At 48.1% G+C, this 22,739-nt stretch overlaps 1 protein-coding gene across 5 annotated transcripts in view; it reads left to right on the forward strand.

Annotated features, from left to right (window-relative positions):
• The window catches only part of SIDT1 (SID1 transmembrane family member 1), a 41,942-nt gene extending 19,203 nt beyond the window's left edge, over positions 1–22,739 (forward strand). The window contains exons 6-26 of one of the 5 annotated variants that reach the window (XM_050333961.1): positions 331–414; positions 1,041–1,134; positions 1,772–1,843; positions 2,216–2,309; positions 3,879–3,922; positions 7,708–7,779; positions 9,367–9,515; positions 10,157–10,230; positions 10,779–10,845; positions 11,488–11,561; positions 12,138–12,261; positions 13,308–13,425; positions 14,383–14,519; positions 16,161–16,269; positions 16,664–16,678; positions 17,444–17,520; positions 18,649–18,695; positions 19,503–19,608; positions 19,900–20,010; positions 20,740–20,853; positions 21,247–22,739. In XM_050333961.1, coding sequence (XP_050189918.1) covers positions 331–414; positions 1,041–1,134; positions 1,772–1,843; positions 2,216–2,309; positions 3,879–3,922; positions 7,708–7,779; positions 9,367–9,515; positions 10,157–10,230; positions 10,779–10,845; positions 11,488–11,561; positions 12,138–12,261; positions 13,308–13,425; positions 14,383–14,519; positions 16,161–16,269; positions 16,664–16,678; positions 17,444–17,520; positions 18,649–18,695; positions 19,503–19,608; positions 19,900–20,010; positions 20,740–20,853; positions 21,247–21,309 — 1,845 coding nt within the window. In that variant the 3' untranslated portion in view covers positions 21,310–22,739. Of the gene's footprint in view, positions 1–330; positions 415–1,040; positions 1,135–1,771; positions 1,844–2,215; positions 2,310–3,878; positions 3,923–7,707; positions 7,780–9,366; positions 9,516–10,156; positions 10,231–10,778; positions 10,846–11,487; positions 11,562–12,137; positions 12,262–13,307; positions 13,426–14,382; positions 14,520–16,160; positions 16,270–16,663; positions 16,679–17,443; positions 17,521–18,634; positions 18,696–19,502; positions 19,609–19,899; positions 20,011–20,739; positions 20,956–21,246 lie in introns of those variants that run through there. The other 4 variants (XM_050333962.1, XM_050333960.1, XR_007631100.1 and 1 more) reach the window with 4 other exon arrangements.

The raw sequence follows: 22,739 nt of genomic DNA on the forward strand, positions 1-22,739 counted from the left end.
CCGTACACACTGTGAAGTGTGTAACACAACCAGTGTGCACCTGAGTGTGTGCACTGTCCAGGGGGAATGGTGGAGTGATCAATCCTGCTGAATCCTCTTCTGGCATTAAATTGCAGTCCCCTTGTAAGAACACCAAGATCAGTGAGTGCAGGCCACAAGTGATGTCTTCAGAGCAGTCTAACTTCTTAATGGGTTCTAATTGTTTTGTTTCCTTTTGATACCTCAGCTGGGGCCTTTTTCTGCTGTTCTGCCCTGTGTTCTCCAGCTGGCTTCCTCTGAAATTAGCTTGGATGTTGTCCCTGGTTTAACCCTTAGTTGTGTCTGTTTTAGTGCCCAGTTTATGACCTGGACCATAATGTGGAGTTCAATGGTGTTTACCAGTCTATGACTAAGCAAGCGGCGATAACAGTGCAGGTGAGATGCTGATTTTTGTCCCAGTCGTTGTTTTGGTGTTGTGGTTTTTTTTGGTTTTTTTTTTAGTGGCTTTTTCTATGCATTCTCAGTTTTCTTTTGATGATCCTCTTATGCGTACGAGCCTTTGCTTTTATCAGATCAGCTGATATAAGGGAAGAAATGACATTACCTATTACTACAGAAACTTGCTTACGTTTGCTTAGGCAAATGTTTTGGGTGCCGAGGCTCTAGATCAGAGTGGCTGAAGCTAGGTGTCTTCTGTTTGAACCTTGGCTCTTCTACCACTGAGTGGTGATAGTAGGGCCTCTATAATAAACAAAGCTGAGGTAGGTGGTTTGAACTCAATAAATAAATAAATAAATAAATAAATTCATCAGTATTGGTTTGCTTGTACTGGGGTACTACTGTACTGCATACTGGTGAACCCAGCTTATTGTCAGCAAGGATGAGGAGAACATCTCTAGAAGCCAGGCTCTGTCCAGAGCAGGCAGGTCTCTGTAAGGCTGATGCCTGTATATAGCAACTAAAACCTGATATCTGGCCTTTTGGAGCACCACCTGTGCTTTGCATTGGAGGGAGAGGCTTCATGTCTTATGGATTCTGTCTTGTTCCATCCTTTTGTGCAGAGAAAGGACTTCCCAGGTGAGCAGTTCTTCGTTGTGTTTGTCATCAAGCCGGAGGATTATGCCTGTGGGGGTTCTGTGCCTTCTTCAATTCATGGTAAGTTGTTCTGGGAGGTGGATTTGGTGCTACATTTGTGTGATGAAGTAGGTATCCTTTGGGATCTTCATGTGGGATGACATGGGGTGGTCATATAGCTCTGTCTTATCCAGGTAGTTGTGATTTGTTCCCCCCCACAACACAATTTCCCCATGAGGGTGTCTTTCTCTTATCCTAAAGCTGTCAGCAGAGCTCTACTGGCCAAGTTTGCTAAGCCCTGGTGAAACATAGCACGTTTCTAGCATGGCATCCTGCACAGAAGTGTTTTACTCACAGAGATTTGGCCAAAGGCAAAAGTGGTGTCCCGGTATCTGTAATGAAAGCATCTCTCCTTTGGGGACTAAGTGAACAGAAGAGATGCCTTTGGGATTCAGGCACCCAGATTTCAGCAATGTACGGAAGGCTGAAGCAGGGATTTCTAGTCTGAAAAATAGGTTGTGGATGGGGAGGAGGGGGGAAACATTTGGAAAAGGCTGTTCACTGACGAGTTTGAGAGCAGTTTAAAGCAAAACCACACAAAGACTGCAGTGAAAAGCCAGATCCTGTTGTTTTTGCGAGTTCAGAGAATGAAGATCAGGGACAGAGGACATTAATGTTTGATTGTTTTTATATTTGCTGGTCGCTTTGCCTCTCACAGGAAATGCCAACCGTACCTGGAACCTGCAGCGGACAAAGAACCTTCAAGTGACAATTGTGCCATCTATTAAAAGTCAGTGTCTTTGGGCAGAGCAACACAACTTTACAGGGGAACTTGGCACTTCTGAATAGAAGGGTATGACTGGGCCAGCAGCCTCCGATGGAATGGAGCCAAAAGCACCAGCAGTTGGAGCCCTGGTCCTTTCCAGGAGGTCGTGTGTGGCATAGGGTGATCTCATGGGCACACCAGCTAGCACTGGGGGTGGAGAAATGGAGGGAGATCTTGCAACAGGTTCTGGTAACTTCTTTTGAAGAAAGCAGATGGGTTTTAAAGGGCTGTTTGGGGCTGGGCGTTGTTACCAGGTGGTGTTGGGAAGAGCAGGACATGAGTGCTGGCCCTGGGAGGTGCTGTCCTGACTGTGACTGATGTCTTCTCTTTCCTCAGAGTCCGTTTATGTCCAGGCCATGTTCTTCAGCTTCCTGAGTTTCCTCTCCTTTTACCTGGGCTCAGTGGTTGTTGCTTTTGTGCACTACATTAGGTGAGTTGAGGAGTTATAGAAGAGTAGCCTTTCTGTTTCTCATCACCCTCAGGGATGCCTTACCCTGCAGTACATTTGGGGTGACAAGCATCTGAACAGAGCAGCTAAAGGAGTCCATGACCACCCAGTGGGCTCCTACTGACCATCGGCCAGAAAATTTTCTTCCTCTACTCTAGGGACCATGGCAATGGTGAAAACCTAAGGGTCTGCCCTTCAGATCTTATAGTGCCTCAGTCCTAGGTTTCCTTATATGAGGACACTGGGGCGCAGGTGGGAATTGTGATGGGGCCAGATCAGGATATGGAATGCCAGAGCAGAGAGGAAACAAGGTACTTTCCTGCTGGACTGAGTACAGCAATAAGTGGCAGTGACACAGAGGGCCTTGGAGTCCCAAGACTACTGGTTTCCTTCATTACCAACCTAACCTGCCCCAGTTTTGGTGTCTGGGCTTGTGTTAAGAAGGATATCTGCATAAGGTGGTGGAGATGGTAGAGTTTGTTGGGATCATTCACTGTTGCCTGTGTAAGCCGTGACAATCATTGAGCAAATCCTTTGTCCGGAAGGGTGGAGGCTTGAGAAGAGGGAGGCCCCCTCAATACTCCTTCATGCCCCTCTGGGCACAGGTTGGCATGGGAAGAGACATACAAAGCTCTCATCAAGTAGCAGGTTGATTTTGTGGGAACAATGCTTGTCAGCCACCTCTTCAGACCCAAATGTGGGAAAGAGCTCTCAGCCGCTCCAGAACAGGGAGTCATCAAGACTCAGTGCTCTGAAACAAATGAATTTCAAGATGGGGACATAGCTTAACTTCAAGACACATCAATCAAACAACATTTCATTGGAACATTTCAATGAAATTACTTAAGTGTGTGCAAGTGTGTGGTCTTCTTTGCTGTTATTTTTTCTTTGTTGTGGGAATATGTTGGGTTGTGGGTTTTTTACCATCTCCTGTTTGAGATCTGCATTGAAGGAGGTGATCCAGGCTTCTTAAGCATCATGCTGATCAGCACCTCTAGCTCCTGCTGCCCTTTCGATAGATTTTTATGTGCTTGGTTCTCTAAGCGGTGAAGCTGGTTTTGGGAAGGTGGTGTGAGGGTCTCTCCCAACATGGTGAGCAGTGTAGGATGGGATAGTCATGTAACTGGTTGTACTGCCTCTGGTGGGTAGGTGAGGACATAAAAAAGCCCTCTGGTGCTTTGGAAGTCTGAGGTGGACAGCAGGCAGTCATGGCTAAGCTTTGTCTAGTGCTTTTCTTGGTCTAGTATTTTTCTTTTTTTTTCTTGTTGTGTGTGTTTGTTTCTTTTGTGCTTATTTTTGTTGGTGTTATTTGTTTTTTAGAGCTTGCACCATATTTACCTATTGGTGTCCTAGATAATCCTGCCATGGCTAGCAGGTGCCTAAAGCTGTCAGGAGAGCTCTACTGGCCAAGTTTGCTAAGCCCTGGTGAAACATAGCACGTTTCTAGCATGGCATCCTGCACAGAAGTGTTTTACTCACAGAGATTTGGCCAAAGGCAAAAGTGGTGATGGGGTTTCTTGGCTCTCTCATGAGTGCTGTCTTCCTTTTCAGGGTTCAAAGAAAGGCTTCAGCTGGGAGATTGAGTCCTGAGTATGGTAAGGTTTCTTTTCTGTTTTGTGACAACTTTAAGCAACTTTAAGTGAACAGCAGAGGTGCTAGACCAGGCAAGGGACAGGCTGTCAGTCAAGTACCTTCAGTCCCTTTGAGCCATCTTTCATGTACATGCACCACAGTCTCTGGTGCTGATGAAAGATGTTAGAGCTTCCCCACTACCATCACAAGAGAGAGCATTTGAAGCCAGCTCCCCTGAACCTTGTCCTGACCCCTACCCCGAAGAGCTGGCTTTTAAAAGGAGTAGAAGAAGGTCAAGCCTTTTTGAGACTTGGTTACAGGCAGATGTTCCTGATGTTGATTTTAAAGCAAGGCACTTTGGGTATATCTTATGCTTTAAGAGCTCCCTGCATGAGGTATTTTAATTTTTTTAAGTGGAAGTTGCAGACAACCAGGTGAATGAATGACTAATAGTTAGGCAATAGTGTTTCTGATATTTACTTTGGCATTGGATTCAGTTTAGTTTATGCTGCACCTACATCTCAACATATTGCAGCTTTCTGCCTTATAAAAACTGCATCTGAGAAGCTACCAGTGAGAGATGGAAAATTTTATCATGTGGATGGGGGTCACTGGGAGTTTTTGCTTTCTGGTGAAGTGTGGGAGGCTGGCCTTTTCATTCTGATTAAATATTTAATGCCTGCAAAGTAGTTCAAAGCATTGGTGATGAGGTCATTTGTACCTCTCCCCTAGAGGAAGGGAGGATGTTTTGGCACTATTAAAAGGTTCTTGATGTGTTCCCTCTTTTCATGCCCAGCTTTCTCAGTCTCTTGGTCTGGTACATATCATCAGATAAGCATATTAGTGTAACTGAGCTGTGCTTAAAGGATCAGTGGTGGAACTTCACTCTGACCTGGCATTACTTGGGTTAATATTTCTGCCAAGGACCTGGGGGCATTTGGATTCTCAGGAGTGGCTTCTTGCTTCTTCAGCCACTAAGATCTACATATGCATCCCTGTGCTTGGAATATGTGTGAAAGATTTTCTTCACCACATGAACAGGAGACTGTAAAAATGTCCTTAAATATATTCTGATTTGAAATAATTTGGAATGGATCCTTTTGTAAAACAAGAGCAAGTCTTAGGGCACTGGAGAAATAGGAAGGGCCTGTGTATTGGGAAGTTGGGGGAAGCTGAAGACACCTGGCTGAGGCTGTGTGAGAGCTCCAGGGTGTTGACAAAGGATCACTGGCTAAGGCAAGGAGGCACAGGCTCAGCCAGGTGAGACCAGAAGTCCCAGGGAGTGCTACTGGTGCTGCAGCTGAAGTTTAATATTCTGAAGGGTATCTTAGAAGCTGCTTTCTAAGATGCCCTGGTGAGAGGTGGAAGTTAAATTCTGGTGCTTGGGAAGTTCCCAAAGAAGTTGCAGGGCACAGATGCTGTTCTTAGTATGGACCTGGAAGGCAGAGAACTGAGTTGCTGGGCTGGGAGGATTGTTAAACAGCAGTGGAGGGAAAGAGGAGCACAGTTCCTGCACAGTTTTCCTTCCAGAGGCACCTGCTGCTTCTGTGAGCTGTCCTTTCCCTTGTAATCTGTGCCACCCTCACATGACTGGCATTGCATGTTACTGCTGTGTCCTTTCCTCTGGGGAGGAACCATGTCCTACCCATATGCTGTTTCTTTCTCTATTGTTTTCATTCAGGGTGTGTCTGATTGATGCCTATAAAATGGTAATTAGCATCTTCCCTGTCTTCCACGTTACTCAGGATGTGCTGGCTTTTTGATTTTTTTTTTCCCTCCTCTTCCCGCCCACTGAAATTTCTCTTCCTCCAAAATACCCCCGGGTCTTGCCTTCATCACTCCCCATTCCTTTCCCCTTCCCCACTGAGAAACTGTGGATGGGAGTGCTGAGCAATCTGTCTCTGCCCTTTGTCCTTGAATATCCTGTAACTCCACATGCCCCTTTGCTCTTGTCACCCACCTTATGTCTGGCTTCTGTGGTTCACTTTTTTATTTTTAATCCTGTGGCACCCCTTCCTTTCCACATCGTCAGTATCTGGTGGAGGCAATAGCTGGAAGAACCACGCCTGGTGTGGTACATTTACTTTGCTGACTCACTCGCGCACTGGGAAGCAGGACTGAAATTAGTGGGTGAGCTGGATCCAAAGTGGCTGTTAGAGACAGGGCAGAACGCCTTTTCTCCCTGGCTTCCCTGCTTTGTCCAGATATAAATCTTCCTTTGGTTACTTGGGAGAGAAGGTTGACAGGTCATTTGAGACAAAGCCTGGTCTAAAATTAGGAGGGATCATCCCCATGGGACAGGACTGACAGGACTATGAGTTGCCCGTGTGCCTTGGCACGAACATGGGGAAATGCTTCTTCCCAGTGATCTAGGTTTCCAAATGGTTTTAAAGCAACAGGAAAAACTGCCATGAGAGAGGGAGCTTACATGGGAGCTGATGAGTAGGAGCTGGATCTTGTTCCTGCAGTGACCTACAACATCTTGCTAAGCTCAGCTCAGGGCTCAAGGGGTGGACTAAGGTGTGCCAGCATTTTCCCTCTGGTGCTCAGTCCATGCCATGTTGTTCACTTCTGATACTCCTCTGAGCTGTTCCTTTTCCCTATTAGAGGGATAGGGCAGGAGGGTAGAGGAGCTGAAATGGAGACCAAGTATTAGCCCACAGCCCAACAAGCACAGTGAACATGCCAAAGGAAAGCAGTCACTGGGACTTGAAATGTCAAATGTCATTGCTGTAAGGTCATTGCTTCCTTGATTTGGACTCAGGCAGGGACAAGTTTTAGGTCCCTTTACATGAGTGGCTAATGGAAGTGGTATAAAAACCTATGCAAGGTATTACAGAAGTGCCCAGAATTTCCAGCTGAAAAGAGGAGTCTGCCTCTGCTGTCTGAGACAGATCAAGTACTGGGAAGCCAGAGATGCAGCTTGAGAAGCCTGGCCATTTCCAGGCTGCAGTAAGGTTGCTTGGCTCTAAGTACTTATGCCATGTTCTGCATCGCTTTGATGCTGACTGACCACATGATGTTGTTGGAAGGGCGAAGTTTTAGGAAGACGTGGTCCTACTCCTGCTGCTCTTACTTCTCCCCTTTTTGTGGAGATGGGTGTCTCATCTCTCAGTGATGGGATTCAGCTGTCTCTGTTTCCTGACATGTTTGTCTGCTGCCAGTTCAGCTGCTGAGCTCCACCATGGGAGGCAAAAAAAGAGGGAATGGAGGCATGAGGGTACAGTCCCAGTCCTCATTGCTTCAGGTGTGTGGGCAGGAGGCAGGGACTCCCCAGCCCTCAAAGGCTTCCACTCTTATCACCACAAGATTATGGCCACTTTTTGCATGGAGTATCTTTTTCCTTCTCCTTGTTTGGTTAAAACTATGTAGCAGCTGCCTTGCTGAAGTCTATGACTCTTCCAGGAGTATCTGGAGGTAGCAGTGTTTGGAGAGGTCAATTGCATGAAGAGAGGAAGGAGAGGAATTAGAATTTCAGAAGAGTGTTCAGAACATCATGAGACCTGTTCTAAAATTTACCAAGTCTCGCAGCCCTAGTGTGTTCCCTGCACGGTGCTGGAGAGGGGCTCATACTGCCAGCCTCACTGGCAGCCTGTCTGAGGAGGCTGAAGGGAATGGGTTTGCTTCACACTGCAAAGCAAGGGTTTCCCTTTTGCACAGTATACTCTAGAGACTGCCATCTGTTTAGAGAAATGTTGCTTTTCCCAAGCCCCTCCAGCTCTTCAAGCTGTTTGTGTTCACCTCAGAGATGTGTTTTGAAGCACTGACATGAAGCTAACGGTCCCTCTTGGGTCTGTTTCCATTGCAGGATCTGGGATGATGACTTCTTCACACCCCATCTCAGCCAGCACTCCTGAGGGAAGCAGCTACGGTGCTATTGGTACAGTATATTCCAGAAAACTTGGGGGCATGGGGAAAGCTCTGCCCTGGGGGAAGAGAAGGCACTTTTAAGGTGGTTTAAAGCCAGAAAGGAATAAAGCTGCAAGCCTCTTTGGGAGCATCTTGGAACTACTTGAAGAAAAAAATAATTGCAATCTGGGAGGTTTAGGTTGCACTTCAGGGAAAAGCATCTACATAATAAAGGTAGCAAATCCATGATAGAGGTGCCCAGAGAGACTGTTATTGGAAACATTTGTCTCAGCTAGACAAAGCCACAGTCGCCTGAGAAGTGTTGGTGACAATGCTACTTCAGACAGGACATTTACTAGAGACTGACAAAGGTCCCTTCCAAGCAAGCTTCTAGAAGCCTGCTATTAGCTCATCAAGCCTGCTTTTAGACCAAGGGTATGCCTTTCCCTGGAAGGCTGAATGGTTGAGTGCTGCAGGGCAAAACAGGATTGAAGCTTCTTGCACTCCAGAGGTTTCGTTAGGGAAGAAATAACGTCACGCTCTCAGCAGGTGAACCATGCCCTGGGTGCAGAGGAGGAAAAAACTTCCCAAGGGTCCTGCTAATCTGAGATGATGGGAAATCATTTCCTTTACCAGAGTATTTCTAAGTTTCCTCCTTACAGCAATTTCCCCTCCTGGGAGGGTGTTGGCATTGAATAGCTCAGTGGGCTTTGGGACAATCCTTGAATTTGACAGCGTGTGGACCCAGATTGCAGGGTGAGGCTGTGCACAGGTGCAGGGCAGTGTGAGGCAGCTGCTGAAATGAGAGTAGAGCAGCTCTGTGTAATTTTTGGTCTCTGTTCAGGATGCATTTGCTCACTGTTGTGTAATGACAGCCCTGACACTCCAAATACCATCCAGTTGTTGGACTGTGAAGGTGGGATATCTCTCAGTGCCTGACAAAGAAACATGGAAATGTTTTTTTCATGAGGTTTGGGAAAAATTCAGGAGGATTTAAGTCCTGGAGTAGAGTTGAGGGCTTCAGCACCACCCTATCCTCCCTTCCCCAGTTACCAAGGAAATGCTTCAAAAGCATTTGGGAAATGAGGAAGAAACTTGTGTTCTGCCCATGCCAGTATGGGCAAAGGGCTGAGAACTTGGCCAGCCTGTGAGAAGTGCAGGCAGATCCTGCTGACCTGCAGGTGACCGATACTGTGAATGCAATGGGAGCAAAGCTGGTGCTCTGCTTGCTTTGAAAAATCGACTTTCTTGCTCTTTGGGTTTTGTTCTACAGTATTTTTAGAAAAGTGTATATATATATAAATCTTACATAAAATCCAAAGATTAACTAGGTCAGCATGGTTTTGACCCCTAACAGTCTGCTGCTTTCACTAGAGTTTTTTGGCTTGTCTCAGAATTCCAGATTTCAGAGCACAGAGGGGGAGATGATGGTCCTTAAAAGTGCTCTTAGATTATAATCTGATACTTTTAGGAAGGTTTGGGATCATGGAAAAACTTGTTCCTTGAAATATCCGTATCAAATTGAGTGCAGCTGGTATCTGGGACAGGTTTATTCTTGCTGTGCATAGAGGGGTTCAGCCTTTACCCTCCCTGTTTCTTTCTTCCCACTCTGGTCCAGACGAGTCAAGCTCCAGTGGTGGACGTCAGATGTCCTCCCCTGAGCGCAGGCCACCAGCTGGTTCTGACACAGACAGCTCTGTGGAGGAGGAGAGTGACTTTGACACCATGCCGGAAATTGAAAGTGATAAGAACATCATCCGCACCAAGGTATGGCTGGTACTGCAGCTGTGGCCCTGGTGCTGGGCCATGGGCACATCCAGGTGAGGACCAGCACTAGTCACTTACCAGGAGTTTGAAGTTTCCTTTTCCCTGTTAGGTGGATTTAATTTGCTAAAGCTGAGTGTGCTTCTTAGTGTTTTTTCAGTCACTGAAAGTTTTCCCGCTGTTCTGAGTGTTCTGCTGAAATGAGCGATTTAATATGGAAAATCAGAATGTATTGGGGACTATTGAGAAAGGAGGAAGAATCCCAGAGAGTGTCCCAGAAAGTCCAAGGAGGTGTGACAGATAGTGAGAAAATAATCATCTGCAATAGTAGGTAGTTAATCTGGTACAGGTAGTGTGACTACAATGGATGTACAGAGGGGCTTTAAGCTAGCAGTTCTCAAGCTGCTTCCTTTTGTCATCCTCCGCTGTTTTGTGTGTTTGGAGCCATTGCTGGAGGTCAGAGGATTTTGCAGATCTCAACTCCATAGAATCAAGGGACACAACAATCTCACTGCATAAAAACAGTCCAAATAGCACCAAGCTGCACGTTGTCCAAAATATGTCAGGATCTTCTACTGGCTTCTGTAATCTTCATTAGTTTTCTTCTGTTTTCTTCCCTCTTTCCCCATCCACGAATGTTTTAGGTGTTCCTCTATCTATCAGACTTGTCTAGGAAGGACCGAAGGATTGTCAGCAAAAAGTACAAAATCTATTTCTGGTAAGGAGAAGGCAAACTGATAAGACCTAAGCCCTGGACACTGTCTCTAGTTATGGAGTTTGTCCACATGCCCTTCTTCTAAGCCACACTTTGGACGTGGGGATATTCTTTGAACCATCCTGTTACATTTTCTGACCCTGTTCCAACCAGTAACTGCAAATCCCACATACCTCAAATAACAATATTTGTGGACCAATGCACACATGATCCTGGCAATGGATTCTGTTTTGCATCATTGCTTTTAGGTGTGGTAACAACTGGTGTGCTGGAACATAGTGGGGAAGGGGAGAAACTGGCACTCAAACACATGAGCTTGTGGTCAACATGCTGGCTTTTCTTGTGCCCTTAGCATTTGCCTCTTGTTTGCATTAGCACACGTGCTCTTCAGCTTCAGGAGATCATAATGAGATCATAACCCCAGAGAGCAGGGTCTGTGCCCTTGGGCACTGAGGTGTACACATTCCTCCACAAGCACCATGGGCCTCTGTCCCAGGTGTGCACTTGTTGTTTTGGTGTGTGTAACTGCTGCTGATCTCTCCTCTCTGCAGGAACATCATCACCATTGCAGTGTTTTATGCCCTGCCGGTCATCCAGCTTGTCATCACTTACCAGACGGTGCGTTTGACTCCATGGCTGACCCCTCTTGCCTTTAAATTTGCTCTCTGGTTGCGCTGTGTAAGGATGACAGTCGCAGTGGAACTGGAATCACTCAGGAATTCTGCTCTGTCTGAGGCACAGTTTACCTTAGCTGCTCTCTCTGCACTGTGTGTTACTGCAAGCTTGGCTTGCTCAGATTGCAGTTCTGCTATTTTTGCTTGGGAAGTGGGAGTGCAGCTGGTTTCCTGCTCAACTGATTCTCATTTGCACCCTGTTTCATTTTAGAGACAGGAGGAATCTGCTGTTATCTCTAAAAGACAACTGAAAGCAAGTAGGGTTTGTTGTGATACAAGTGATTTCTCCTCCTTTCTCCCCACCCTTGCTATCCTGCTGTTAATCAGATGTCTGCAAGCCGTCTATTAGTGGTGGGGTTGAGAGCACACAGTGTTTCCTCTGAAGACTTGTCAGGTTTGTGGCCTCTGCCAACACCTTGTCCCACCCTAAAAACTTCACTAGCAGATGCCAATACTCCCCGGTGCCAGTGCTAGAGCTAGACTGTGTCCTGGTATACCTTGTGTACGTGCAGTGTTTGCACGAAGCAAACCCCCAAGATAAGGGAGGATTTGCTAATACTGGGTTTCCCACCTCCTCTCTGTCCAGGTAGTAAATGTGACTGGCAATCAGGACATCTGCTACTACAACTTTCTGTGTGCTCATCCCCTTGGGGTGCTGAGGTGAGTGAACCCTATGGTCATTGCATTATTTTCTTGTGCTTCCCAAGTGTGCTGTGCCCATGTCAGGATTTTATCCTTGTCAGGCTCACAGTAACTGTGTTGATAGGACCACTGGGAGTTTAGGATTCTGAGCTTTCTGTTTTTCTCATCAGTGGTGCTCTGCTGCTGTGAGACACACGTACCCAGGAGCACGTGGCACCTGGGTGCCCCTGGAAAATCTATGGCACAGCAGTGAGGTGCTCCCATGCTCTATTGGATGCTCTCACTTGTATCCAAGGAGCAGTGACTCTGAAAAGAAGTTCAGATCAGTCCTTTCAGTGCAGCATTTCTCTAAATTAATGTGGGACTGCAAGGAAAGTCCAGAGTTGGGAATCTCATGGAGGAAGTGCTAAATTCACTGGGGTAGGTGAGCTACTCAATCTACAATTGTCATCCAGTGTGTAAGACTTGCAGTTTGGCAACTGCTGATGTGGAGGATGGTGGAGGGCGAGCAAAATGGATTCAGCTTTTCATGGCCCAGGATTCAGCTTTCTGCTGCTGTGCTGCCTTTGTCTTAAACCTTCTTCTTTCCTGCAGTGCCTTCAACAACATCCTCAGCAATGTGGGCCACATGATGCTGGGCTTTCTCTTCCTCCTCATTGTGTTACGCAGGGACATTCTCCACCGCCGGGCTATGGAGATGAAAGACATCTATACCCTGGTAGGAAGCATGATTGCATGGGGCTGAGTGATGGGAGGGAAGACAGGATGAACTCAAAAAACAGTGATACACAATGTGTTTCCATTTGCCTTCCTTGCTGGAGAACTGAATCCTCCTCGTTTTTTCCCCCTATGCAAAAGGGTCTTGGTGGGTTGCTTATGTTCTTGCACACCCCAGTATTTTACTACGTACAGTGTGTCCACACTGCTGTGGTGATCCAGCCTGGGCTTACGAAGACAAGGAGATTGATTAATGGAGGAACAACTCCCATGGCTGTGGCTTGACCACTAGTGCTCACTGTGGAGAGAATTGGGGCAGTAGGAGCATCCCAAAATGCTTTTAGTTATAGTGAAGTAGTTGATTTGTCTTAAACAAATAGAGTTATTTCTTAGCACTCTTGTTAGCAAGAGGGAATAAAGATGCTTATGATAACACAGAGGAATTTGGCTGCCTCTACTCTGAAGCAGAGCTGCTTGTAGCCAGAGCTTCTGCAGTCTCTTCTGGGAGAGGATGGAGAAATCTGTAGGCGTGTGGGCAGTGGTGCTGGTGGTTCTGGAGACAAACAGCTGCTTTCATTGGCTTGGTAGCAAGTAATGGCCTTAGCAGTTGTAAGGGGCTGCTGTGGTTTTCAGATGATAATTTGGCCTAACTGTGACAGAAGTGCCCCCTGATGGGCCCTGCTCCTCAGGTGTGTCTAACACCCTACTGACCACAACAACAATTCTGGGTCCCCAGTCCTCTCTCAGTTTTGGGCGGGATGTAGTATGGCATGAGGTACAGGACAGAGATTTTCAGTGTCACGATGTTGCTACCAAGACACTGAGGTCTTCAGACCAGAAGTTTCAGCATGGTTAGCTTGGGTTTGCTGCCAGTGGATTCACTGGCTGTGCCATGTGGCTAAATCCAGAGCCTGTGGTTGTGCACAGCACACTGTGCTGCACTGCAGACTAAAGGACATGCGTAGGAGTTAGGAGGGATGAAGGGATGGAGAGTGGATGTCATCAGGACAGTGAGGGTACTTACTCTACAGATCTGTTCTCTTCCAGGACTACGGGATCCCAAAGCATTTTGGTCTCTTTTATGCTATGGGCATCGCTCTGATGATGGAGGGGGTGCTCAGTGCCTGTTATCACGTCTGCCCTAATTACTCCAATTTCCAGTTTGGTAAGCTGAGTTTCCTTTCTCCTTTTGAGCTGGAGCTACAAATTGCCGTGCTTTGTCTCCTGCTGAGTTACTGACATTTCCCATCCCTCTACCCTTGCAAACCTCCCTGGAGATTGCCTGTTTCAAAACTCAGTCAGGATGCAGTGAGGCTTTGGATTCTGGGGACTAACACATCAGCCTCCTCTCCAGTCCCTAGGACTCTGGTAGTGCACTGCTGGCAGGATCTCACATTGCTTTTGCAACTCAGTGCTTGAAAGTAATATATGTACAACCTGAGAAGCAGAGTGTTCAAGCCTAGGAAGTCTCTGTGACATCTCAGTGGAAATTTTGCTCTGTTGGCTCCTTCCTGGGGAAGAGAAGACTCAGGCAGAATCTTGTCTGTGAGTGTGAATACCTGATGAGAGGGAACAAAAATGAGTGAGCCAGGCTCTTTTCAGTGGTCCCCAGTGACATAACAAGAGGCAATGGGCACAAATTAAACCACAGGAAACTCCATCTGAACACAGGAATTTTTTTTTTTTTCTTCCTTTGAGGGTGGTCAAAGACTGAACAGATTACTTGGAGAGGTTGGGAATTCTTCTGTGGAGATATTCAAAGCCTGACTGGACATGGTCCTGGACAACCCTCATAGCTAACTTTGCTTGAGCAGGAGTTCTTGGACCAGATGGCCTCCAGAGGTTACTTCCAGCGTGCACCATTCTGTGATTGCCTGTTTCTGTGCTGCACTGTGGGCACATATTTTCTGATCCTCTTTAGTTTTTGTTGCTCCAGAGCATGGTAGATGTGCTGCAAGACGGCAGAGCATGAAGTGCTGCACAATGTAGTGCAGCATCAGGGATTTGTGCCTGCCAACCTTGAGTTTGGCCCTGCTGCTGCACTACTTTGTATGCACTCAGAGCAGCTTTCTCAGCCCACTGGCAGTACCTTTTTTCACTGTTTGTTGTGATCCCTCCACAGACACCTCCTTCATGTACATGATCGCAGGACTGTGCATGCTCAAGCTCTACCAGACCCGCCACCCAGACATCAATGCCAGTGCCTACTCTGCCTACGCCTCGTTTGCTGTGGTGATCTGTCTGGCTGTCCTTGGAGTGGTATGGCTCCCTCTTACTTACCTGCTTCTCTGGGAAGGAGATGGTGTGGCTGGGAACACAGCTTAAGTGGGGAAAGCAGCAAAGTAGGATAAGAGTGTGTTAAGCAGCTATTGGCATTTGAATTCTTAGTTCCCTTGGGTTCTCATCCTCTCTTCCCCTGGGTTTTCAGGAAGGGGAAGAGCAGAGCAGGTGGGCTCTTTTTTGAGCTTTCCCTACCACATACCATCCTTCTCAAGGGGAGAAATTCATGTGTCCAGGTGTCCATGTCCCAGCTCACAGATGGTCTTCCCGTGAGGTGACTTACATTGTGGGGGACCGGGGTGAGGCTGGATGAGCTTCCAGTGCCTATTTCTCACCTTTGGAAAACTACATGTTGTTGGGCACAGCTCTTGCAGTTGGCCTTCCAATCTTTGGAGAGGTGGGGGGCTAGGATAATGTCTGGGGAGCTCCCAGGTAAGTGTTTGAGGTACCTGCCTATGCAAGGGCACTGTAGCAGAAAGAATCAACCAGGGTTGCTTGACTGGTACAGGGCTTTGCCCGTTAGATCACAGCATTGCAAATGCTGAGCGGGGCTCACATGAATCCCCATCCTGTCCTTGACCTTAGAGGTCTCTGCTTCCCTTCTTTTGAAGGACTCATTTTCATTCATCAGTAACCAGGCAAAATCCATTGGGTTCTTGCTCTGAACTAGCAGCTAGGTCCCACTGGGCTGTCAGCCCCTCACTACCACACATAATGCAGAATACCAGTTGATACTGCAAAGGTCTCTGGGTAGGAGACTCTGGGATGAGGCATGCAGGAGCAGCTGGTGAACTTGAGACTTCCCAAGAATCTCTTGATAGGTGTGGTAGATCTCGACAGCCAGGTTCAAAACACTGGGGCTTTATTATGGATTGCTGTATCTTTTCTTGAGGCATGCTTTGAAGCTGTTCAGTGGAGCATATAAGCTGCATCTCCCTTGTTCCGTTCATGTAGAGGTGGCTTTTCTCCTTGCTTTTTGATGGTGTTGGAATTGTTTTGGTCGTCTTTCCCCCACCTTCCCCCAAAAGGGGAAAGATCAGGCAAGTGATTTTCCCCAGGGAAGGGGAGTGCTCACAGCCAGATGGCAGATCAGAGTTTCTGGTCTCCTTAATGTATAACTGAAAGATTAAGGTTTTAATACAGCTTTAACATGCGCTTGTAGGTCCCTTCCGGTCCTTAAATAAGATGAAAGCATACAGTAGGAGCAATTGCCTGCAGAATGGTTTTGTCCTTTTTGTTCTACAGTACACTTATTAAAGGACTAGTTGGTTCCCTGACTGCCTTTGTGAAAATACAGCTCCTGGCCAGAGAGTTGCTGCCCAGCTCAGCAAAGAGAGCTCACCTGGCCTGGGTGTCCCTGCATTTCTGCTCCCTGGGCCAGCTGCTAATCTTATCTGAAGGAGCATTCAGACAGAATGGTCTCCTCTCCAGAATGCTGAGCTCCTCTTGCCTCTCTGGATTTTGTTTTGAATTCATAGATCTGTTTTCAAGTGGGAAGATTTAGGTATTTCTTTTCCATATTCAGTGAGGTTATCTAATGACCCATGGTGATATAGGACAGAAAAGGATTGTTCTGCTGTAACAGGGCTCAGTTTGCTTTTAACATGTCTTTACTTTCAGGTGTTTGGGAAAAATGACATGTGGTTTTGGGTTGTTTTCTCAATAATCCATGTTTTGGCCTCGTTGGCTCTGAGCACCCAGATCTACTACATGGGCCGCTTCAAGATGGGTAAGTGCTGTGACTGATCTGTTTTCTCTGGGTGTGCAGGTGCCTCCTGTCCTCACCTGCGTGTCACCTGTGCAGCGTGTCTGTCGGCACAGTCCTGTGGCTCGTGTTCTGGGTTACCCTGTCCTCTCATCCATCTGATGCTCCTCCTGGCCTCTGAAGTCCTTGTGCTGTGCTGCTTCCCAGACCAATGGGTCTGTGGAGGCAGGAGAGCTGGGCTCTGAGGGAGCCTGTCCTTCAGCTATAGCTCTCCCGAGTGCACACTCCCTCGTGCTGTGCTCGGAGCAGAGAGCTACACCCTGCTACAGGGTGAGGGGGACAGGGTCTGGTGGGGAAACTGGCTCTTGTGCTTTGCTTACAAACCTATTTCTCCTTCTTCTGTTTCTGTCTGCCTCAGATGGCCCTGACTCAGGTAACTTTCTGCAGCTCTCCCTTTTCCCTGCTGAATTGTGCGGTGGTGTAGCAGCCAGGGACTGCATGGATGTGTGTGGGGAGGCAGGTTTGTGTACCACCTGGAGTCAGCTCTCCACAAGTGAAACCACTTTGCCAGCAGCCAGTCCTGCTCCTTGGCAGGAAAGGGGTGATACAGCACAGGAGAGCTCTGATCTTGGCACAGGAGCCTTCCAAGCTCTGCATTTATGGCTAAAGAAGGGCATGTGTGTGCATGTGTATCTGTCCATCCCCATTGCCACTGATGGCTCTGCAGGGAAGCTTCTGCAATGATTTTGAGAGCCGGAGTGTCTTGAGTGCCCTCTGCCCCGTTAGGACCCTCTGAGGGCTGTTTTTTTTTTTTCCTGCTGTTTTCCTGCTGTGGCAGCTTGTTCCATGGAAGGTGCTTCTCCCCCTTCCTGCAACCACATCTCTTTTCCAGAGATGAGGTTGCAAAATCAGCCTGTTTACATATACAGACAGGGCCCTTTGCATTTTGGGTAGTGCTAGTGTTGAGGGGATTTTTTTGGTTTTGTTTTTTTTTTTAAACCTGTTGTTCTGCCAAATGCCATCCTCATCCTGTGGTGGCTGTTCTTCTACTCAGCACAGACTGTTCCCAAAGGGCAAGAAATGCATCTGCTGACACTTTGGGTTCTCTGTCAGCTGGTGGGTGTCCGTGTCTTTCCCCATAGGGATTTTGGGGCTCACTCTGCTGGCTGTTCTGACTTTTTATCCTCTTCTTTGACAGACTTGGGCATATTTCGACGAGCAGTGATGGTGCTATACACGGACTGTATCCAGCAGTGCAGTCGACCAATGTACATGGTAGGTGATTTCTTATCTCAGCAATTGCTCACCCTTCAGGCAATGTGCAGAGGAAAGAGTTTGGTCTATTTGAAAAAGTGATGTTCCCTGCTTCCCTTCTCCCTCCCCCAGAATGGTTGGATAAGTGTAGATCTCTGCTACAGTGGTTTATCCCCCAACCTCCAGACTTCCCCAGTCCCAGACTTGGTGAATAAAACATCAAAGCAAAGGTGATGCAAGCATGACAGGATCTGCCTTTGCACTTGCTCTCTGGGGCATCTATTCAGAGGAACAGGTACGAGGCTCTGTGCAGTGCAGCCTCTCCAGGGAAGGCAGTAACTGTTTTGGCTCTGTGGTTTAAGCAAAAGCAATTGCCATTTCTGCAGCACCTCGGGGCAGACAGCAGAAAAGTAAGAAAGGGTGGCTGTTACCTTGTGTCCCACTGATGTCTTTCTTCTTGGCACAGAGTGCTAATTGAGGATGGAAGCCAAATGATTTTTTTTAATCCATGAGCGTCTTTTTCCTTTATTTATTTTTTATTTTTATTTATTCTCCCACCTCTGAATAAGCAAACTCAGTCCACTCAGGAAGGAAGTAAGCCTGGTCAGCCTGAAATAGCTGCATCATGAAAGCAGCTGTAAGCATAAATGCACATGCCCTACAGTTGTAACCCTCTGCCTGCTGCAGTTACAGGGCTTCCCTAGCTAATGGTGAGATGGGAGAAGAAAAGGCTCTCTGAATACATATGGGATGCTATCCAAAACTTCCCCTGCTGCGTCTTTCAAGCAAGTCCTTGCTCTCTGCAGTAATTTTTCTATAAAACGGTGGGAGGGAAGGAATCTAACTAGAAAAACAGTAGAAGCAGTCAAAGGATTTGCAGAACCTCCTGAGGCTGATCCCTTAAGTGCTGAGCTTGTTCTTTTTTAGATGTTCAGTCTCCTTCTTGCAACTCTTTCTTAAAATTTGTGAGGGCCAGAGCGGTTTCCATCTGATAAAGCTCCCACAGAGCAAACTACAGAGCCAGGTGCACGTGTGTTTGCAGGAACCAGACTCCAAATCCTCACATAATGACATCCTGAATTTCTGAGGCAATGGCCCCTTTTTGCATACCCTTCTGATTTTATATGATCATCAGTGTCTTTCCTCCAGGACAGGATGGTGCTGCTCATTGTAGGAAACCTGGTCAACTGGTCCTTGTAAGTAGTTACATCTTGGTGTCCTCTGTATTTGTGCACGTGGGCAGCAGGATTCGGTACTGGAACACAGGGGGCCTGGAGTGATGGGGAAATGCAGCAATGTCTGTGCAATAATCCTGTGCTGGGGCCCTTCCGACACGTTTTGGCAGGGAGCTTGATCTGAGGAGTGCTGACAGTAGGCAGATCCGTAGGATGCAGTGCAGCACTACAGAACTGTGTGAGGCATCCCTAAGTGTTTCAGCTGGGGCTGTCTCATGGCTCATCTCTGAGCAAGCTTGTGTAGAGCTGGCTTGGTGCTGTGGTGCTGTGTTGTGCTGTACACCTGCCTCCCACATAGCTGGGAAGTCTCTGGCACAGCCAAGGTGCAGGAGACCTGACAGACACTCACTAGTCACAGAGCCTGGCTGAGCAGGGAAGGATTAGCTCTCAGATGAGATCTAAAATCATTGCTCCAGGCTCTTGCTTTTCACTAAAGCTGCTTCTTAGGGACATGCTTTCTACCAAATGTACTGGTCAGGAGCAAGCTCCTACCCAGTGACATGTGTTTGGCCATGGGTTGGAAGCAACTCAGGGCCTTTTACTGTCCTCTGTGGTCTCAGTTGCTTCAACAGCTGACCATGGCTGAGTTTCCTTGGCTGGTGGCAGAGGCAAACAGTGAATTTACTCCAGGGGATTGGGAGGCTGAGGCAGTGTAACTGTGTCCTGTGGTTTGTGGAGCAGTGGGTAGCTGTACCCTAGCACTTTGGGGATGTACCCTGTTCCCAGTGAAAGAGGCTGTCTGATAATCCCTTCTTCCCTCTCTCTCAGTGCTATTTTTGGGCTCGTGTATCGGCCCAGAGACTTTGCCTCCTACATACTGGGAATCTTCATCTGTAACCTGCTGCTGTATCTGGCTTTCTACATCATCATGAAGGTAGAGGGAGGCAGCTGTTGCTGTCTCTGGGGCGCCTCTCTCCAAAGGGGAAGGGATGGGCCTCTTTTCTGGCTGCAGTCTGGGTTCCTGTGGTGCTGCAGAGGGATGTGGAGGGGCCTTTTTGGGGCTCAGGGTGGGACAAGGTGTTGGGGAGGGATGGTGTGTAGCCATTTCAGGGGTGGCTGGGGTGGGCAGCCCTTCCCGGGTGCAGATGGTGTGTCAGCCCTGTGTACAGCTCTGCCCCCTGTGAAGAGCTCCGGGTGTGTTGTGAGGCTGTGTCCCTGTCTGCAGCTCCGCAGCTCTGAGAAGCTCCTGCCCATCCCCATGTTCTGCATTGTGTCCACAGCAGTGGTGTGGGCAGCTGCCCTCTACTTCTTCTTCCAGAACCTCAGCAGCTGGGAGGTAAAGTTCCCCTTTCACTGTCCCTCTGTCCGTCTCTGTGTCTCATCATCTTTCCTTCCTGTTGTTTGTTTTGCACAAAAAATACTTTGGAGAAAAGTCTTGGGCTGCTCATGGAGAGCTGCTCATGTTCAGCAGACTGTGAGGGGAACGTGGGAAGCTGTCATGAGCCAAAAATGACTGTATGCCTTTAGCTGTGTAGAGGCTATTTATGACCCAGGTGATCTGGAGATGACTGGTCCTCACTAGGGGACGGAGGAGGAGCTGGGGATCTGAAAGCAAAACTGGGCAAATCCTGGCTAGTACTGCATGGAAGACTTATCCCTGGAGCAGATGGCCAATGGGGGGTAACCTGCTTGGGATTGTGAGGGATCTCCATGACCTGACAGACCGGATGCCTTCTAGCAGGATATCACATCCGTCTCCATGGAAGTGAGGGGCTTGTTGCAGGGTGGTCTGGTGGAGGCTGTGCAGCTTGTGCTATGCAGGACCTCAGATATGGAGAGCAGAGGGTTCTCCCGAGCTGTGTGTTGTGGCTCCAGATCCATTTTCAGGCCTAAGTAAAACATTGCATTCCTGGCCTGCCCTTGACCCATGTCTGGCCAGCATAGCACCTTTTCCTGGGTTCTGCTTGGAGGGTTAAGATAAGTTGATTTTTAGAGGGTCCCGTGTGATCAGCAAGAGCCCTGTGTGAGTGGGTATCAGGTGCTGATCCTCTGCCTGCTCCCTTAGGAGACTCCAGCAGAGTCCCGGGAAAAGAACCGGCCCTGCATCCTGCTGGGCTTCTTTGATGACCATGATGTCTGGCACTTCCTCTCTGCAGCTGCCTTGTTCTTCTCCTTTCTGGTGAGTTTTGCTGACTCTCCCACTCTGCTGTATGGCCTCACCCTCTCCTTTTCCACCTTGCCCCTCTCCATCCACATGGACCTGTGACTGCTCCAGGATCCACAGGGGTGCCCCAACTCCTCTGCTTGGCTCTATCTCCAGACATCCTTTACAGTGGGATGCTCTTTGTAAGGGGGATCAGGCTTTCTCCTTTGCCTTATTTCTCTCCCTGTGCCTCTTGGCCTCAAATTCCCTCTGGGACTGTGGGTCACAAAGCTGTTGTGGGACAGCTGAGGGGCTGCTGCTGTGACCAGTGACTCAGGGATTTGTGAAGACCTCCCAGGAAAGCAAGACCTGAAAAGTAATTCTGCTGGGCCAGCAAGACCTGAATCTGCCTTGTACTTTCTTCCTCAGGTCCTGCTGACCCTGGATGATGATCTGGATACGGTGCGCAGGGACAAGATCCCGGTGTTCTAAGTCCCCAGGGACAGGGGCGCGGGGGCGTCCCAAACCACTCGGCCAAAGGCACTGGGCCACTGGTATCTGTGGGGAATGAGCCTCCTTCCGTGGCCAACAACACACTAGGAGCAGGGGGGCTGGATCCCACAGCAAGCATGAAGGGGTGCTGTGGTAACTGAGGCGGGACCAGGAGGGAAGACAACATTTACTCCTTTCCCACCGCATCCTCTGGGGCAGGCACGACCCAGCAACCAAGGCCAGTGCACAGCCCCCTGGCTCACAGGTGCAGAGGGTGCTGGAGCCAGTGAGGGGGGAGGAAACAGGAGGGAGGCACGTTTGAGACCTTTGCTTCCCTTCCTTCCTGCTGATGGGCTCCACTTCCTCTCCAATGAGCAGGCTCGAGAAGTGCAGTGCTGCCTGTACCCTGCAGGCTGCTGCCTTCAGAGAGTCCCTTCAGCAGCACAGGGAGAGTATTTAGTTTCTGTCCTGCAGCCACCAAGGGAGCAAAGGACTCCAAACTGAGGTGGCAGTGGGGGAACTGTTTTCTTCTTTCCTTCTTTCTGTTGGAGAGACTCCTCTGGTAGCTGTTGGGGAGCCATGGTAACAAGACTGTGGTGTTGGAGGGAGATGGTGGACTAGAGCTGCCCATGAGTGCTCTGTCAGAGCCTCCTGCCTTGCTCTTGAAGGCTCTCACTTGCTCCTGCTGAACAACCACACTTCCTCTGGCAGCTCCGGTGCTGGCACTTGCCGGTGTGATGGTCTCTCAGGGCACTAGAAGTGCTGTCCTCAAGCAAACCTAAAAGAGATGGTGCAGCAAAGCTACATTCTTGCATGCTGGGCAGCTCTTTGGCAGCCTCTTGGCTCCTGCTGCCTGCCTTGCCAAAGGGGCAAGGTGGAAGAGGCATGTTGTCCAGCAACCTCAGACTTTCTCCTTCAACAAGTCTGTTTTGGACAAACTTGGCAAAGCAAGTTCCCTTATGGACTGGGAGTGTGGAAGAGGTTTGGGGACAGTTGGGGTTAAGCTCTTTAGTTAAAGATCTGGGCCAAACTTTCTTGTCCAACTTTGCTGCATCTGAAATAAGTTTTTAAATGGCTTCTGCATTCTTTCTGATTTCTTGGTTATTTAAAAAACAAGAATAAGGTGTGAATTATTTCAGACCTTGCATCTAAAATGGGACCTGTTTTGCTAATTTTGAATTAAAAAGTGTTCTTTCAGGCCTGCTGTCCTTATTCTTGCCATTGTCTGAGCATTTTTACTTCAGTGTACGTGCATGTACCCAGTGATGCGAAAGTTTCATTCCACTTCTGCTTACTGAAGCAAACAACTATGGTAATGTTTTACTCTGAGAGTCTGTATCTCCTTGAAAAGTTTTGCACCAGCTGATTTTTATTTTTTTTCCTAAGTTGGAGATTGTCAAGACTGTCAATAAAATGAATGTTCCTGGTTC

The sequence above is a fragment of the Myiozetetes cayanensis genome, unplaced genomic scaffold, assembly GCF_022539395.1.
Source record: "Myiozetetes cayanensis isolate MyiCay16 unplaced genomic scaffold, myiCay2020 scf5-8, whole genome shotgun sequence".
In the NCBI taxonomy this organism is placed as follows: Eukaryota; Metazoa; Chordata; class Aves; order Passeriformes; family Tyrannidae; genus Myiozetetes; species Myiozetetes cayanensis.